This window comes from Marmota flaviventris, chromosome 1, assembly GCF_047511675.1.
Source record: "Marmota flaviventris isolate mMarFla1 chromosome 1, mMarFla1.hap1, whole genome shotgun sequence".
NCBI lineage: Eukaryota > Metazoa > Chordata > Mammalia > Rodentia > Sciuridae > Marmota > Marmota flaviventris.
The window spans coordinates 211080769-211098746 of record NC_092498.1 but is presented as its reverse complement, the minus strand read 5'-3'; the positions used below and the strand labels follow the sequence as shown (position 1 = coordinate 211098746).

The 17978-nt window shown below is 51.3% G+C and overlaps 1 protein-coding gene across 1 annotated transcript; it reads right to left on the bottom strand.

Moving 5' to 3' along the window:
* Positions 1-3832: 3832 nt before the first annotated feature.
* On the bottom strand, positions 3833-17682 carry Rgl3 (ral guanine nucleotide dissociation stimulator like 3). Its single transcript, XM_027955386.2, has 19 exons — positions 17628-17682; positions 17101-17214; positions 16233-16459; positions 16015-16068; positions 15638-15852; positions 11083-11222; positions 10781-10996; positions 10111-10214; positions 9937-10021; positions 8744-8800; positions 8553-8639; positions 8322-8354; positions 8120-8241; positions 7349-7444; positions 7182-7250; positions 7003-7096; positions 6243-6371; positions 6041-6155; positions 3833-5092 (listed from the first exon to the last, which is right to left on the bottom strand). Exons 1-19 carry the CDS (start codon positions 17658-17660, stop codon positions 4974-4976), a joined length of 2109 nt encoding a protein of 702 aa, XP_027811187.2. The 5' UTR covers positions 17661-17682; the 3' UTR covers positions 3833-4973.
* Positions 17683-17978: the final 296 nt, after the last annotated feature.

Sequence of the window (17978 nt, the reverse complement as noted above, 5' to 3'; positions counted from 1 at the left end):
GACCAGGCAGGCTCTTCGCGGCCAGAAGCCTCCAAGAGGCAGCTCCCCCAAAGGGGCGGGACCAGCACGCAGCCTGGGCAGAGATAAGCACCCGCCGGGAGGGGGCAGGGGCCCTCCTGGGACCAGTGGCCCCTTGGAGGCCAAGGACAGCTCCAAAAGCAACATCGGACACACTTTGTGTGACTATGTGACCCTAGACAAGTAACTTACCTTACCCGATCTTCATTCTTCTCATCTGTAAAACCTAGCCTGATGCGTAGCAAGCATTTAAAAAATGTAAGCTACTGATATTATCCTGCTGATCAGCACTTCTCCCCAGACTGGAAATAAGAACAATCATCATAACGACTAGCAATTGAGTAGAGGAGCAGGGCTAGGCAGTGCTGCTGCAAGGAAGGTACAACGTGGTCCTTCATTTGTAAAGTTACACATATTCTGGAGTGAGACTTCATTTATGATTTTGTGGGGGGAAATGCTTACTTTTTAAAAATATTCTTTTTTAGTTTTAGGTTGACACAATATCTTTATTTTATATTTATGTTGTGCTGAGGATTGAACTCAATGCCTCATGCATACTAGGTGAGTGTTCTACCACTGAGCCACAAACCCAGCCCCACATTTTTTTTAATATTTATTTTTTAGCTGTAGTTGGACACAATACCTTTATTTATTTATTTATTTTTATGTGGTGCTGAGGATCGAACCCAGGGCCTCGCATGTGCTAGGCGAGTGCTCTATCGCTGAGTCACAACCCCAGCCCCTTACATTTTTATACACTTGGTATTTTATTTTATATGGTTCTTTTAATAATCTGGAAAATAATTATATTATAAATCATCAAATCCATTCACTAGGACTGAATTTCTCAAACTGGGGTACATACCTGCACAGAGGTGCACACCTACAGAAGGGAGGGGGTAACCATTGAGCTTTCCTATCCCAGACTAGCCAATCAGAGTACACCATTCCCTGACACTCAGTGATTGGTTCAGGGTGGGCTTGTTAACCAAGACAGTCTGAGCTTCCATCCTGAGATTTCAGCTGGATTTGCTGGGAAAAGAGGCTCCCTTTTCTTGCAGATGTTGTGGTGTAACCAGAGAGGCATCTTTGCCAGTAGGAAGGAAGAAATAACCAGATGGTAAAGTTGATATGAGCTGTGTGCTGTTCCTTCCCTCTCCCTGGAAGGCTTTTCCCCTAGATATTAACCGAGCTCTCTCCCTCACCTTATTCAGACCTCTCCCCACACCTGCCTCCTCAGTGAAGCCTTCTCTGATCACCTCCCCCACATACCTCCTTCACCTTTAAACAACTTTTTTTTTTTCCTTTTTGGCTACTACTGTGCTTGTCACCTGATATATGTTTAATGTTTTGTTATCGAGTCTATGGGGGCAGGGACATTTGACCCTTTTCTTGATTACTGTAGTCCCACCACTGAGAACAGAGTCTGGCACATAGTAAAAGTATTTATGGTGTAAAAGATTAGGGGAGAGCCCGTCGGATGCCTGTAACCCCAGCAGCTCAGGAGGCTGAGGCAGGAGGGTTGCAAGTTTGAGGCCAGCCTCAGAAGTTTAGAGAGGCCCTAAGCAACTTAGCAGACCCTGAACAGACTCTGAAATAAAAAAGAGCAGTGGATGTAGCTCAGTGGTAAAGTGCCCTTGGGTTCAATTCCCAGTAGCCCGCGCCCCCCATAAATAGAGAGAACCAAGCTAAGAGATACAGACAAACAGTGGATCTTGTGTAGCCCGTACAACTATTCCTGAGTACCCGGCACCAAGAAAGAAACAGGAAGGAAGGAAGGAAGGAAGGAAGGAAGGAAGGAAGGAAGGAAGGAAGGAAGGAAGGAAGGAAACCACAGAAGTTGGGGCTGGGGGTGTAACTTGGTGATACAGCACTTGCATAACGTGTACCAGGCCCTGGGTTCCACCCCCAGTAAACACACAGATCAGTGAGGATGTTTTCTTTAGGTAACTGGCATCTGGAGGGAGACAGAGACAGAGAGACACTCAGTTGTAAATAAAAGTGGTAAACTGGCCTTGTGGTTAAGTACATTTCTTCTGGTGTTATATTATTCTGGTTTGAACAGCAGCCACTTACTTTTTTTTTTTTTTTTTTTGTAGATGGACACAACACAATGCCTTTAATTTTTTGTGGTGCTGAGAATCGAACCCGGGTCCCGCCCGTGCTAGGCGAGTGCTCTACCACTGAGCCACAATCCCAGCCCAGCCACTTAACTTTTGCTAGTCTCAGTTCTTCATGTATAAAACGGAGATAATACAGTGCTCAGTCCTTAGGGGTATGGTGAGAATTAAATTAGATTATTTTTCTTTTCTTTTTCCTTTTTTTTTGGATACCAGAGATTGAACCTAGGGGCGCTTTCCCACTGAGCCACATCCCCAGAACTTTTTACTTTTTTCTTTTGAGACAAGGTCTCACTAAATTGCTTAGGGCCTCGCTAAATTGCTGAGGCTGGCTTTGAACTTTTGATCCTTCCACCTTAGCCTCCTGAACTGCTGGGATTACAGGTGTGCGCCAGGAGCCTGGCTAAGTGAAATTCTTAAAACTTGGCACACAGTGAGCACACAGTGGGGATAGCAATTATTAGTTGCTTGGGTTAGTTCAAATAGGATGCTGTTATATTCAAATGGTCTTCAGGTCTTTATACTCACAGAAGAAAAACAACTGTGAAAAGTAGCATGATGTGTACTGTAACCAGTGTTCCATCAGACCTTACATGAAGGTTAGCTTCTTCTATCCCCTCTCTTACTCCTGATGGTGCCTGGGCTTTCCTTGCTATTTCTCCAGGGACAAGGTTAGAACCATAGGGACTGGGGCTGGGATGAGAAAGAAAGAAAGAAAAAGAGAAAGAAAGAACCGTAGGAACTGTTTTAAGCCCATTCACTAGAATTTCTCCTCCTCCTCCTCATACAGCACCTGAATTTCACTTCCATGTGTGTGCCCACCAAGACACCCCCCCTGTGATTTGAATTTTCTGTGCCAGCTCAGGGGGTGGGCACAGGACCCCAATCTGGCCAATCAGCATTTGGTTCAGGGATACACATGTGACCCAAGATGGTCCAGTGGGAACTTGCTCTGAGATTTTTGCTGTGGTCACTATGGGAAGGAGGAGCTCTGTTGGCAGAGGAGGGCCCTCAGACCAGGGCAAAAGGCCAGTCAGTTAGGCAAGGATCGACTGAGTCAGGAAAATGAGAGCTGATTCAAAAGGAAACAAAATGCTAATACCTCCAGAGCCCGTTGCCCTCCTCCAATCTGTTGCCAAGGCCACCTGCCTCCAGGTTCTGTTCCTCTCCTCAAGGAGTTGTTAATGAGCACTTCCTGGGTGACTCCCTCTAAATGGCTCCTTTCCTGCTCTGGGTCACTGCACCTTTCCGTCAAGTAGGCAAAATAGAGGAGGAGGGGGCATGAGAAGAAAGGAAATCTGAAATCTACAGAGGACAGGACACCCCCTCCCTCGGGCACCAGCCTTGGGTCCCCTCCTCTACAGAGGAATCTCCTTTCTCTTCTCTTCTCTTTTCTTCCCTCCTCCTCCTCCTCCTCCTCCTCCTCCTCCTCCTCCTCCTCCTCCTCTTCTTCCCCTCTCTCTCCCCCTCTACCCTTTAAACAAAACTTTTTGCTCTTGCCTTGGCATTTCTCGGTGTTCAGTCTCCACACCAGGGGAATGAAACCCAATCCTGATTTCCCAGAACTGGTGTCGGTAGCACTGGTGGGATGTGAGCCTGCCTTGGAGTAGGGCTATACTAATTGTTCTTTTAGCGACTGTAACAGAGAACCAAATAATAAAGGTTTAAGAAAGATAGAAATTTATTTCTCTCCTATGTGACAGTCCAGTGGCAGCATCCTAAAATGGCAGCTCCAAGGTCGCAGAGACCCAGGCTCCTTCCAGCTGGTTGCTCAGTCATTCAGAGGACATGGGCCACTCAATCCAAGATGATCCACTCCACATCTTCATTCCAACCAGCAGAAAAAGGAGGGAGAGGGAGATATATACCCCTTCTTCTTTCCTTTTATATCTTATATGGCCACACTTGCTGCAGGGATTTAGGAAATGCAGCTTTAACTAGAATGGCTAGCTAAAAAGTCAGTGACTCTATTACTATAGAAAAGGGTAATTGGATTTTGGGGGATAACAGACAGTCTCATTCTCAGAGAAAACCACAGCCAACACACAGCAATAAAATTCTGATCTTTTGAGTCCCTGGATCCAACTGTGCCTGAAGCCAGACCCAATTGCCTTCTCAATTATATGAGCTATCAATTTTCTTTTTGGTACATACCTATTTGAATAGGATTTCAACTACTTAAAGTAAAAAAAAACTCTGATTAATACAGTGAGATATAAAGCGCTTAGTGGATGTCCAGCTCAGACTAGAAGCCCGTGGTGGGTATGTTAATATTATTACTATGAATGGTCATCACTACTTTGCAGTGGCCGCTCGGCTCCTGGTCTGCTTTCTCCACTGGTTTCTTCTTCCTACGGGCAGTGAGAGCTCACGTGCTTTTTCTGTCTTCACGGCCCTTATTGACTTCTGATAGGGTGATTTCTTTCTGTTTCTGATGCAATTTCAAATCTTCACTCTCCTATATACACATCAGGAAAGACATTGCCCTCCAAAAGTCGGGGAGTGCCCCTACACCCTCCCTCCATGTGCAGCAGGGTCCACTCTGGCATCCACAGTAACTATCAGTGCCTTTCTCGGGGTTCTCGGTTTTCTCTGCCTTTTTGTCACCATCGTGGCCACCCTGCGTGCTAACATCACGGGAATGAGGGTCCAGGACTCAGAGGTCAGAGGGGCAGGGGCTGATGGACTGAAGTTGAGGCGGGGTTACCAGAAAATACAGAGCCCCACTAGGGGACAGAGGCTTTCCAGGAGAGGGGTTCCCGGCCCCCATGGCTGTAGAAGCCAGGTCCCAAGTTGCCCAAGGGGCCTGTGACCTGGAGGGAGGAGAGTGCCACCTCAGCTTGTGGAGGCAGAAGGTGTGTGCCGGGTCCCCTCCTTCTGCCGTAGCACAAAGTCCCCAGGGACAGCTGGACTCATTGCGTAGAAGACGTTGGCATTGTCAGGAATCAGGAGCTCTGGCCAGGCATGGAGATGGTGGTGGGTTCACAAAGGACCTGGGCGACTTTCTATCATTTGTTCTAGAGCCTCAACAGCCTTGGGTCCCTCCAGCTAGTGCTGACCCAACCTCATTCTCTTCTCATTGGGGACAGTGACAACTCCCCAGCGCCTGGGCCACCTCCTGCCCATTCCTGCAGTGGGGTCTAAAGTGCTCACACCACAACTCCCCGCACACCTCCCCCTCCCCCTACCACTTCCCAGCCAAGTTCAGGCTGCGGGCACCATGAACTTGGGTGACTTGCTACTTCCCATCTGCTAGAGTTCATGGCCTTTGCAGTTTCATACATTCTTTCCCAATGTCCAGCCACCCTTCCGCCATGACTCTTGTCTCTCCTTGTCCAAGACTAGACAGCCTCTGACCTGCCTCCACACTGAACAACCTCATGCTCTCTGCCTTGGGTTCAAGAGCATGTGGCTGTCTCCTCTTCCAAGTTCAGGCATCTCCAGGGTCCCCAGGGTGAGCCTCAACAACCTCGTTTCCTCCTGTATCTAAGCTCAGACACCCCGTCATCTTCTGCCCCTCCAGGTTGAGCCCCCCAAAAAACTCATGATCCTACAAATTTAAGGTTACACAAACTTCTAGTCCCTCCTTGCATTTGACCGGGACAATCTCATTGGCTCATAAATTCTAGGAAGCCAAACTTCAGTGCCCCCTCCATCACACCAGACCAGGACAACCTCCTACCTGGCTCCGCGTGAGGGTGGGAAATAGTACAATGTTACCTGAACCCGCGGGATATCTTCCTCCTCCTCTCCCCACCCTGCTCCATCTTACCCCTAACTGTGCCTAAAACACCTTGTGGCCCTGTGAGCCCAGGTAATGCTGGGCTCCAGCCTTGGCCCTGGCCAGACAGCTACTTTCCCACCTGCCTCCCAGTCTGGTGCTCCCAGCCGTCCCTGCTCACCCCTGTCCCCAGGAAGGACTTGGAAGAGCTGGTAGTCACGGGCCCAGGGCTGGGACACATTGTGCTTCTGTAGGGCTCGCTGCACGACACTGGGGGTTTTGTCCTGACTAGTAAGCTGGAAGAGGGGGGCAGGAGGTGAGGTGGGAGGGCCCCAGCCCCAAGGGCAGGCTGTCCCCAGCAAGCCTCCAGCCCAGCCCCTCACCAGGATGCTCCGATAGAGGTTCCCATGGTTGTTGTCAATGCTGATGCGAATCACACGGGCCTCCGAGCTCTGCTGCCCAGGGAGGGGGATGCGAGGACTGGTCAGGGACAGGTCCGGGCCCAGGGGCAGCTGTAGGCAGTGGGGGGGCAGAGGCATCCGCAGTGCTGATGGGTGGGAGACCACAAGGCCCCTCCCCCAGTGGTCTATTCAATAGGCCCAGGGTCACATTCCCCAGCACACACAATCAAACGTCCCTCCACACCCCCAGAGTCAGGGACACACAATTAGGGGACACAAGCAGGCCCACATATGCGCCAGCCCATCACACCTAGACCCCGTCTCCCTGTTACAGAAACAAATGTGCACATGACCCAGATACACACAGACCCGCATTCACAGGCAAATCCTGTGTACAGGAAAGCAGTATGAGTTCACACACGCTCGTGCCTGTTGTACACCCGCAAGCCCATGCCAATGAACAGCACCGCCCACAGTGTCCAGCCCAGTTCCCTTCAGGTGTGCAGGTTCCTAGGGACACACTTGAGTAAGAGGGTGAGTATTCTGCAGAATGCCCTGCGGGTGGGCAGGAGCTCCCTCCAGATCTGTGCCACGAGGTGGGTGACCGATCAAACGGGGCTATGGAGACCCACACGGGCTCTTGGATGGACCCCTGAGAACTCAACGGGTCCCACACTCCTGTGTTACACACACACACACACACACACACAGCCCTCCATGCAAACACAGGCAGGCGTGGTACCTTGCTGCTGGGGCCCTGGGGCCCTGGAGAAGCAGGGGGTCCAAGATGACGGTCCTCAGATCTAGGGCTGGATGGGGGGGACCCTGGAGACAGACTGGGGGGACACAGAGCCTGAGGTGGTAGCTGCCCTGACCCCTGGCTCTGCTGTCTCCAGGCTGTCTTCTAACTGGGGTACCCACCTGGAGGTGGGCGATGAGGGGTCTCCAGGACTGCTACCAGGGGACGAGTTTTTCTCTCGGGACAGCTTCCTGAGGATGGAGACAGGGGGTAAGGCTGAGGCCAGATTCAGCCCTGGAGCAGCCCCCCAGTATCTGCCCATGCGCCCCCAGCAGCCCCCAAGACTCACGCACTAAGACGTTTAGTGAGGCTGATGCGTCTCTGGACACGCGGGGAAGTGGGACAGGACGCGGCTGGTGGCTCGATGACCCGGGAGACTCGGTAGCTGAGGGATCAGTGTGTTGATGGGGGTTGGGTCCAGGCATCAGAGAGAGATGAGGAGACAGGAGTCAGCGTCAGTTGGGGTCAAGTTTGGGTGTGGGGGGGAGAAGCTGGGAGTTCGTCGGGGTCAGGGAGGAAAGCAGGTCAATGAGGGATTAGGGCTCTTTAGGATGGAGTGGGATGGCTTGAGGGGCAGGTCTACAAGGATTTGCAGAGTGAGAATAAGATGAATTGGGTCAAGGCTAAAGTTCAGGACCAGGTCATTACTGGGACCACAGTGAAGGTCATGGATTTGAGAGAATGAGAAACAATTGGGACAGTTGAGTCTAGTGGTCAGGAAGACATCCAGGCTAGGTCCATTGCTCAGAACCAGGGGTCAGTTATTAGGGTCATAGACTCAGATGGCAGAAGTCACGAAGGGACTCATCATCAGATAGGATCAGGTAGGGAAGAGGACAGATGGACAGTTGTTGCAGGTGGAAGTCAAAATGGCAGGTGGGGTCAAGTGTGGGATTACAGGTCAGTGGTGACCCTTGAACTAGGCTGGAGGTCACAGGTTGGGACCCAGGCTCAGATGTGGGTCTTGAAAGGAGCCAGGGAAGTGCACTGGGTGAGCAGGACCTTGCGTGTGATCCAGGGTCAGCTGGGGTGGGGCTGGGCTAGGCCGCAGGGTGGTCACCTCTGCTCCTCGCTGAGCTGGCGCTGGGCACGCAGGGCAGCCAGGACAGGTGGGTGGGGGCTGAGGCTGTAGCTCCGACAGCGCCTCTGCAGCTGCTGGATGCGGGCCAGGATCTCCCATTCCTGAGGGGGCAGTGGCTGAGACCCTGCCCCCCTGCCCACACCTCAGGCCACCTCCTTATATCCTGCCCAGTGCCACTCACCTTCCTCCTCTTCTCAAAGTTGATCAGATCCCCCTGGGGGCAAAGTTTATTTGAACTAGAGCCATCAGAGTCAAGGTTAAAGGGTCAAGGTCAAGAGCTAAGATGTCAGGAGCTCCACTGTGCTAAGGGAGCTGGGGTCAGGAGTACAAGGCAGGATCCAGGGTGAGTGGTATGAGGCCTACTGTGCTGGGTGGGGTAAGTGCAGCTGGGATCAAGGGTCAAGGGTCAGACCTCCAACATGTCCGGCAGAGCTGTGTCCAGCATAACCAGGTCCGTGAGAAAGGTGCCAAGGTAGGGAACAGGACCTGGGGGCAGTTTCTGCTGCCCCCAAAGCTCTAGTCACTAGCCGTCGTCACTGACCCCATCACCTCCCAGCCCTCCCCAGGTCCCCCTCGACCCCCATCCCAAACTGGAACACTCACTGAAGGTAGGCTTCCTGGAGAGTTGTCCTCTTGTTGGGTTCCCTCAGTGGCCTCCTCCTGTGGGGGAGGGAAGGACTGAGTGGCCCTGGGATCTCCTTAGACCCTTCCTCAGAGAGGTCACCTCAAGACCCACCATGTACACCCCTCCTTCTTTCAAGAATCACAAGCGAGTTTTCAAGCCAACTCAAGGAGGGGGCTACCCCGGGGAAAGTACACGTGGAGAGAGAGGGAGAGCAGGGGTGATGGCGGGCACAGAAGGGAATCCTTGTCCCCAGCCTGGATGGGACAGGCCCACTGGGAATTTGGTTCATCATTGCTCTGCCTGCTCCTCATGCGGTCACTGGAGTAGACAGTGCTGCATTCTGCATCTCCCTGTCCAGGGCTGGAGTCCCCCTGCTCCTGGGACAGTGATCATGCCTGGTTGGTGGCACAGCAGGAATAGCACCTGGTACACAGTAGATGCTTAGGCAGGGCTTGTCCCTTGAACTCTCATTATTTGAATATGCCTTCACTAACAAGGCATTTATTGAGCACCTACTGAGTGCCATTCACCATCCTGGGTGCTGAGTAGACCGCAGTGAATGAGAGAGACAGAATTCCTGTCCTGATGGAGACGGAGGGAGGGACAGCTGCAGCCAGGCCAATCCCATGACAGCAGGACAGGGACAAGGGCAATAATGCAGGCGGGGCATGTGGAGATGAGGGGGCGCAGCGGGGGCCTCGTGGGGAAACTGAGACCTGCAGGAGTGAACAAGTCGCACACTTATCTTGAGGGTTCCAGGCCTCACACTCCATCTATCTGGATTCTAAGAACCAGCTCCTGGTTGTAATTAGAACCTAACTCTTGCCTAAAACGAATCCAACTTGTTGGCCCACATTTAAAAATCTTGCTTATCAAGGTAAATCCCCAGAACAATTTTTTTTTCCACACTTGGCTATGACTTTGACCTTCAGTAACCTTCCCTCATGACTTCTTGGATATTGTCGAATGAATAAATAAGGTTGTGGCCCAGTGCGAACTCTAATGGAAACAGCAGAGAAAATTAAAATGTGAGGCTGAGTATGGACGGGAGAATTGTCACTGCTGAAATGCAAGTGAAAGGACATTGTGACAAGGACAAGACGACGCCTCCTGCCTGGTCCCAAGTCCCCTTGCTGGGCCTGGGATTCACTGGGTTCCAGTCTGTCTGTACCTGGGAAAGAATCTCTCTGCTACTGAGGTGGTTGTTTTCATCCGAGAAAATCTGTGAAAGTTTCCTGAAAGTGGATAACGGTTCCCTGGAAGGACAGAGAGGGGTGGTCAGGGGTCAGGAGCTGAGAAGGTCAGAGCTGGGATGGGGTGGCCCCCACCCTCAACCCAGGCTCACCGGCTCACAGCCCCCCAGCTGCGCTTGAGCCTATAGATGGGGTTAGACTGCAGGGCAGACAGGATGGCTCGCAAAGAAGAGAAGTTCCGCAGTTCTCGGCAGCACTAATGGGATGGGGGTGCTGGTCACGTCCCTAGTCTGACTCCCAGGAACCAGGCACCTTTGATCTTGTGACTTCTGACCTCAGGTCAGACCCCCAAGTCTCGCCCCACACGTGACAAGCTAAGCCTCTTCCTTCTCCTCTGGGAGACCCCTCCCTCTCCGGACTCGGCTGCTCCCTCTGAACTTGGCTTCTCCTGGTCCCTGGGTCCTAGACGCGTCAACAGCCCCTCTTCTGGACCTAGAACCCTCCTCCCTGAACCCAAGTCACCAGTCACCGCAGGTATCAACTTACTTCCCCTCCCATCGCCTGGACACATGCCCCTCTCTGTCCCGACCCCCCCCCCCCCCATTTCTTCAGGCTCCGGGCTCCGGCCTCACCTCTGCCCAGGCTCCCTCAGGATGCCTCCAGTCTTCTTCCCTCCCCATCACCCCCACTCTCAGCCTCTCAGCCCAGCCGTCCCAAGCTCCTCCCATCTCTAACCCCAACTCCTCTCCTTCCCCCGCAGGTGCCCTGGCCCCGCCCTGTGCCCCTGACCCATCTCACTCTCTCCCGCCCCTCGGCACACACCTGGGCTATGCGGATCCACTTCTCGATCCGCTGGGCTCTCTGCGCGGCTGCCAGTCCCGGCGCCCCGAGCACAGAGCCCAGCACACAGCCGGTCACTGCATTGAACTGGGCCACAGTGGCACGCACAGTGGGGGCAACGCCTGAGGCCCCGGGGCGGTCCCGCTGCGACCACACCGAGCCCAGGCACTCGCAGGAACGCACCCGTGAAAAGAGCTCCTGGTCAGGGGAAGGCGCGTAGGGTAGGGGCTCGGCAACCCGCCTCCCCTCTACATCCCCACCCTGCCACGGTCTGCAGTCCTCACCACATCCATAAGGGTCAGCTGCTCGGCCACCTCGCCCACACTGAAGTCCAGGAGCTCGGGACCTTCCCGCCTCGGCCCTTCCTCCTCTTCCATGAAGCCCTCCGGAGAGTCTGGTCTGGGGGACTGGGCCCTGGGAGGTCCTGAGAATGATATGTGGTTTAAAATGCTCACTTTGGCCAGGCACGGAAGTGCAGGCCTATGATCCCAGCAGCTTGGGAGGCTGAGGGAGTATGATCGAAAGTTCAAAGCCAGCCTCAGCAGTTTAGCAAAGCCTAAGCAACTCAGTGAGACCCTGTCTCTAAACAAAATACAACAAAAGGGCTGGGGATGTGGCTCAGTGGTTAAGTGCCCTGGGTTCCGTGGGGGGAAGGGGAATCAAAACCCTCAAATTGAACCCAGAGTTGCCTGTGTGATCTTGGGCAAATCCTTTTATGCTCAGCCTCACCTCCCTCATCTATAGGGTGAATTCCCTGAGTATTTTAAAAGATGTAATAGCAACAATAATGAATACCTCACTGGGGGCCTGGGGTTGTGGCTCAGTGGTAGAGTGCTCGCTTAGTATGCATGAGGTACTGGGTTCAATCCTCAGCACCACATAAATGTGAAATAAAGATATTGTGCCCACTTAAACCTAAAAAATAAATATTTTTTAAAAAATTAATACCTCATATGAATTAACTTGCTAGCTCAGGGCACGAACTGCATTGAAGGAAGTGCTATAATTTATCCACCATTTAAGGTGGGGAAACTGAGGCACAGAACAATTTGCCCCTAAGTCACACCTTCAGTAAAGGGCAGAACAGAGATTTGAAGTGGAAAGCAGGATTTGGAGGTTGTATTAAGATCAGACTCTTCTGTCCTCTTTTGGAGAGAGGGAAGGTTGTTGTCAGAAAGTTCCAAATTTAGGGATGGGGTGTAGCTCAGTGGTAGAGTCTAGCATGTGCAGAGCCCAGGTATTCATCCCTAGCACCACAAAGAAAAAAGTTCCAAATTCAAACCCAGGCTTGTCCACCAGCCTTGCTGTGCAAATCAAGATAAAACATGCCGGGCTGGGGATGTGGCTCAAGCGGTAGCGCGCTCGCCTGGCATTCATGCCACCTGGGTTCGATCCTCAGCACCACATACAAACAAAGATGTTGTGTCCACCAAATACTAAAAAATAAATATTAAAAAAAAAATTCTCCTTCTCTCTCCCTCTCTCTTCAAAAAAAAAAAAAGATAAAACATGCATTTTAATCTCTTTGTGCCTTAACTTCTTTATCTGAATTGTTTTAAAAGAGCAAATGAGTTATGCATACCAGACTGCTATAAAGTATTCCATAAACCTGAATGATTTTTCTGTGGTGGGTTTCAATGGTGGCGCCCCCTAGGGGACATTTTGAGGAAAAGATCTTGCTTCCTGGAAGAATGACTGCATAGCTAATTTAGCCACCCCAAAGCCAATGGCCCTCCAGAGATTTGTATTATGGGAAAAATCTATTTACTATAATTTGCACCTAGAATCTGATTGTTTTGCTCATAAGCAAATTGTTTTGGCTTCAAGGATGCAAGGACCTTGAGATTCTGAACTTTGTTTGTTTGTTTGTTTGGAAATTGCAAGTATTATTCACCATTTGGAAAGCAATGTCACCATTGTCTATGTAGCTGTCTTTGCATTGTCAGTGCACTCTCTGGCACTATTTGGTGTTTGTCGCTGTCACCTTCACTGTGATACTACTACAGGCAAAGTCACTGGACACCCTCATCATGTGTCCAAGTGAGTCATGCCAAGGCATTAGTACACCAAAAACATCTGTATGCCAAGCCTGGTGTTGCACACCTGTAATCCCAGCAGCTCTGCTTGAGGCAGGAGGATCGAAAGTTCAAAGCCAGCTTCAGCAATTTACTGAGGCCCTAAGCAACTCAGCAAGACCCTATCTCTAAGTAAAATACCAAAAAGGTCTGGGGTATGGATCTGTGGTTAAGCACCCTGGGTTCAATTCCTGGTGAAAACAAACAAACAAACAACAACAAAAAAAAAACCCATCAAAACCTGTTATTATTGTATAAGTGACTTTCATTATTTCTCCTTCATATGATACTATCATATTGTCCTAAAATTATCTTTGCTTAATTATCTCTTTCATTTCAAATTAGACATGTAGCATTACAAAACTTTAATTTTTGTGAGAGTTGGGGGGAAAATTCCACCTAAACCTAATCTAATGTTTAGATTTTTGAGCAATGAGGGGGAACAGAGGAACACCTGCATGGCACCATGGGAAGCCGGCACGTGAACCGAGAAGAATGTGAGACACACCTTAGGACAAATGACCCCCCCCACACACACACACACAGCATCCAAGAAAAGGCAAGGGAAGGGGAGAACTGTTATAGAATAGTGGAGACCTGGGAAAGAAACAGTCAAATTCCTTGAGTAGAATTTCTTTGCATTCCAATTTGAAGAACAGAACGTTGTAAAACAGACAATTTAGGAACAATGAGGTTATCTGAATATGGACTTAAAATATGGTAAGTATTTCTGAATTTCTTGAAATGTTTATGGGCATGAAGGTTATGTCTTAAAAGCCCTCATCAGTTACAAGTGCATACCCAAGGTAATTAAGTCTGAGACATCCCTTTTTTTTTGGTCTAATTGAAAATTGTTGAAGTTAAGTAATAAGTGACTAAATGTTTTTTATACTGGTCTCTCTACTTTTGTATATGTCTGAAGTTTTCCATAGGAAAAAGTAAACTCAAAATAAAGATGTTATGGCTGGGGTTATAGCTCAGTGGTAGAGCACTTGCCTAGCACATGTGAGGCCCTGGATTCAATCCTCAGTACCACATAAAAATAAATAAATAAAATAAAGGTATTTTGTTCATCTACAACTAAAAATAATTACAAAAAAAAGTGTGTTTCAGACACTAGCACATGTTAGGTATTCAATAAATGTTCATTTTTCTCCTCTGACCGCAAGGGGCTTACAGCCCTGCTTTTTAAAAATGTTGATTTTGTGTTTACTTGCAGTAATGGAGATAGAACACAGGATTTTCCCCCATGTTAGGCAAGTGTTCCACCACTCAGCTCCACCCCAGGCCCTTTTTTAAATTTTTATTTTGAGATGAATTCTCACTAAATTGCTGAGGCTGGCCTCAAATTTGCGATCCTCCTGTCTCCGCCTCTCCAGTAGCTGGGATTGCAGGTGTGCACCATGTCCCACTACAGCAGATAGAATTTTCTGCCATGGTCAACATGTGCTCTACCTGAACACTTCAGTGTGGTTACCAAGCTTTGGAAATGTGACCAGCATAATGGCAAAAGTGAATTTTTATTTTAAAAAATTAACAAATTTAATTTTGATTAACTTAAATAGCCACAAAGGGTAGTAACTACTAACTACCGTATTGGACTATGTGATTCTAAAGACTTGAGATTCACTGATTACACCTTGAAGGCAAGGGAGGGAAGGAGTGGGGTGCAAATATATTAACAACTGAGACTTTGTCACCAGGGACAGAGAAAGTGGCTGCCACTTTGGAAAGCAGAGAGGAATGTGGCCACTTTAATCTTGGGATTAAAGGATAAGGATTAAGGAGATAGAAGCTTTTGTGATAAGGATCAGATCAAACACAGATGGGTGAAAGCTGATACTCTGTAAGCAGGATACAATTATTCTGTCAACTAATCCATGTGATTCCTGCTCCTGGGGGCAGAGTCAGGACAAGACTAATATGATCCTCTTCTCCTGTGCTCACAGGCCACAGAAATGAACAAAAGCTAGAATCCAGGGAGGGATGTCAAGAGTGTTGTAGAGAAAAATAAGAAAGACTAAGTGGACACACAGGTTGGGAGGGGTTGTCTGTTAGGAGAGGGCCAAAGAAAGCCACTGTGAGTGAGGAGGTGACACGTCAACAAAGACCTGAGTGAGGTTTATAGATATTTTCCCCTACTCCAAAAATGTTCTATATCAGTGGTCAACAACTTTTTTCCTATAAAGGACCAGACAGCTTGCTGGCACCTAGTCTACAATAAAATATCAATATGACTAATGGTTGACATTTTATTATAAGTGGTAGATATCTAATAATGAAGGATCAGTAAAATAATACTATTGGCCAAGTCCCCATTGTTTGTTTTCTTACTGAATAACTTTCCTGAGGAATTGGGAGCCCTAGTCCATGGTTACATGGCCAGAACCAGTGGCTGAATATTTAATGAATGAATAAAGAGCCTAATGAAATAAGCACTGTTATCACCACCCCCGCCCTTTTCAGTTCAGAGAGGTGAAGTGATTTATCCATGATCACACAGTCAGCAAATAACAAAACTGGGATTTGAACCCAGGTCCCTAGCCCAAGGGCAGAGTACCTTTGGATAGAGGGGGAGCAAAGGCAAATGCTAATTCTTTGATAAAGAGTTAAGATCTTCATTTTACAGAGGGGAGAACTGAGACTCAAGGTGGTTTAGAAACCTTGCCCAAGATCTGTGATTCTGAGAGTGAGGAGGAAGTCGGAAGGACAGACAGCATGGGACTGCCTTCTCAGAGCACAACGGGTACCCAGAACCCCTCACCTGCCCAAGTCACAAGCAGCTCCTCTTCTTGTTGCTTTCCCTCAGGCTCCTCTGAGAAATCCTCCAGAAGCTTCTCTGCTTCCCGGGCCTCAGCACTCCCTGGGGCTGCCCAGCCCAGAAAAAGTCGGACACTGCCCAGGTCTGGGTGGGTAGGAGGGTCACAGAAATCCTGAGGGTGGTCCCGCAGCCAGGAGCCCAGCACAGATACCACAGCCCTGGACAGAGGAGCAGGCTCAGAGCTGGGCCCCGAGCTTGGGAGCTCCCAACCTTTCAGGTCAGCCAAGCCTCCAGCCCTCAGACCTCAAGACTGACCATTGACCTCGGAAATCCTTTCCTCCCTCCACCCCACTCATCCCCCACCTTTCAGGGCGGCCAACCTCAAGTTCTTATTGAAGCTCAGATCTTGTCCTTCCGTCTTCTTGTTCTCTACCCTGGGAAGAAGCCCTCATCAGATGAAAGGGGGGCGCCAGAGGGTGCTTAGAAGGAGGGCTCTGGGGTGGGGAGTGTTTCCTGGTTCCAAACCTGGGGAGGTGGGGGAAGGAGCCCAGGTGGGAATCTGGGGATGAGAACCTGCAGGTTTCTGAGGGCCACTGACCTGGAAGGTGGGGGCGGGGGCGGCGGTGGTGGCAACAGATATTCCAGCACTCGGGCAGTGGGCACAAAGGCCCTGTGGGTGGCCAGGAAAGCAGGCACAAAGCCTGGGTCCTGCTCGCGGTCTCCTGACACCAGCTCGCTCACCAGCCTCTCCAGCCGAGCGGCCCTCAGCGCCCGCACCTTGCTGGTGCGGTAGTGGAGGAAGGTATCGGCAGTGGGAGTGGGGGTCTGCGGGGGGCAGGGAGGGACGGCAGTGAGAGACCAGGAGAGCCCCCCACGCCCCTTTTCATTCACGGCCATCACTAGCCACTCCATCTGATCTTGTCTATTCCTCTGAATCTGAATATTTCTGATTTATTATTTTGCTTTGTCCACAAAGGACTCTCCAGCAACCGGTTCCAGGCATCTTTGTCCTCCTGAGCTCTGACCTCGGTCCCTCACTTTGCCAACCCTGGGCTTCTGTGGCCCTCCAGTCACGCTCCACCGGCTGTGCTGAGGCCCCACCTACCCTCACCTGGCTGCTTCCAAACTTCACCGCTCTTTCCTGCTCTGACCCACTAAACCCGACTTCCCTAGAGCCGTCTGTCCAGTTCTGCCCTTACCTGGTTACCCCAGGTCCCGCTCAGGAACGCGCCATCGCCCGGCCTCACTATTTCCTGGATCTACCCCCACTCACCAAGCCGCCCCCGGTACCCTTCTACCCTCACCTGGTCACTTTTAAGCTCCGCCTTTCCTTCGAGCCCCACTGCTCCTGGCGGCCCAAGCTTTGCTCTCCAGCTTCTCCCTCACCCGGTCACTCCCAGGTCTCTCCGCTCAACCCGCCCTCACCTGGTCGCCTCTTGCCCCCGACCCCCCAGCCCCTTCCTCACCTGGCTGCCCCCAGGACCCTCCCCCGGGCTCCGGCGCTGACTGCGCTGCCTGCGCAGGGAGACACTGTACACCGCGCCGTCCTCGGTCTCCTCACCCCAGTCCTGCAACGGCGCCTGGACGGGAGGCGGGCTCAGGACAGTCCCGGGGCCACGGCTCAAGTTAGCCGTTGGAACTCAAGCCGGGCCTTCCTGGGAGGTTCCCGCTTCCCGCGGGGGTCTACAAGACTCGGCAGGGCAGGTCCCAGGTAGTGCCCTCCCGCCCTGGGTACTCCTCCCAGGTTCTGAAGGGGTGGGGTGGCATTTGTGGAGTCCTAGGGTTCAGTCTCATGGATGCTTCTGATCTCTCCCTCAGATGCACCCAAAGACCCCCGCCCACGAACCAGCCACTTCACTGGGTTAAGAGCCCTGAGTCCCGAAGTGGGGACCCGAGGCAGATCCGATTTGAGTCCTAGGGGTGGGAACCTTAAGTTTTTGGACCGGGGGCGGGTCACCGGGTTGTGAGGTTCCGAGATCCCCAACCCCCTTACCAGGGCGAGCTCCTTGCCCGCCGACCGCTCCATGGCCCACACCCGTCCTGCTCTGCGGCGCCGCTGAGTGAGGCGGAAGGGCCGGCGGGCAGTGGCTGAGCTCTGGGGCAGGCGGGGCGGGCGGGGCGGGGCGGCCGGTCTCGCTTGGGCGGGCTGACCCGGGACTCTGGTGGCCCCCCGCGCGACCGCAATGCCCAGGCCCACCTCGGAGACCCCTGTTCTACCAGTGGGCGTCTATCAATCTGCCTCAGGAGAGGGCACGTCTGTCCCCGAGGGAGGGCTTTTTTCTCTATCCTCAGGTGTGGAGAGCTGAAGTTGTGTATAGCTAAGGGAGGGCAGGTATGTGTCCCC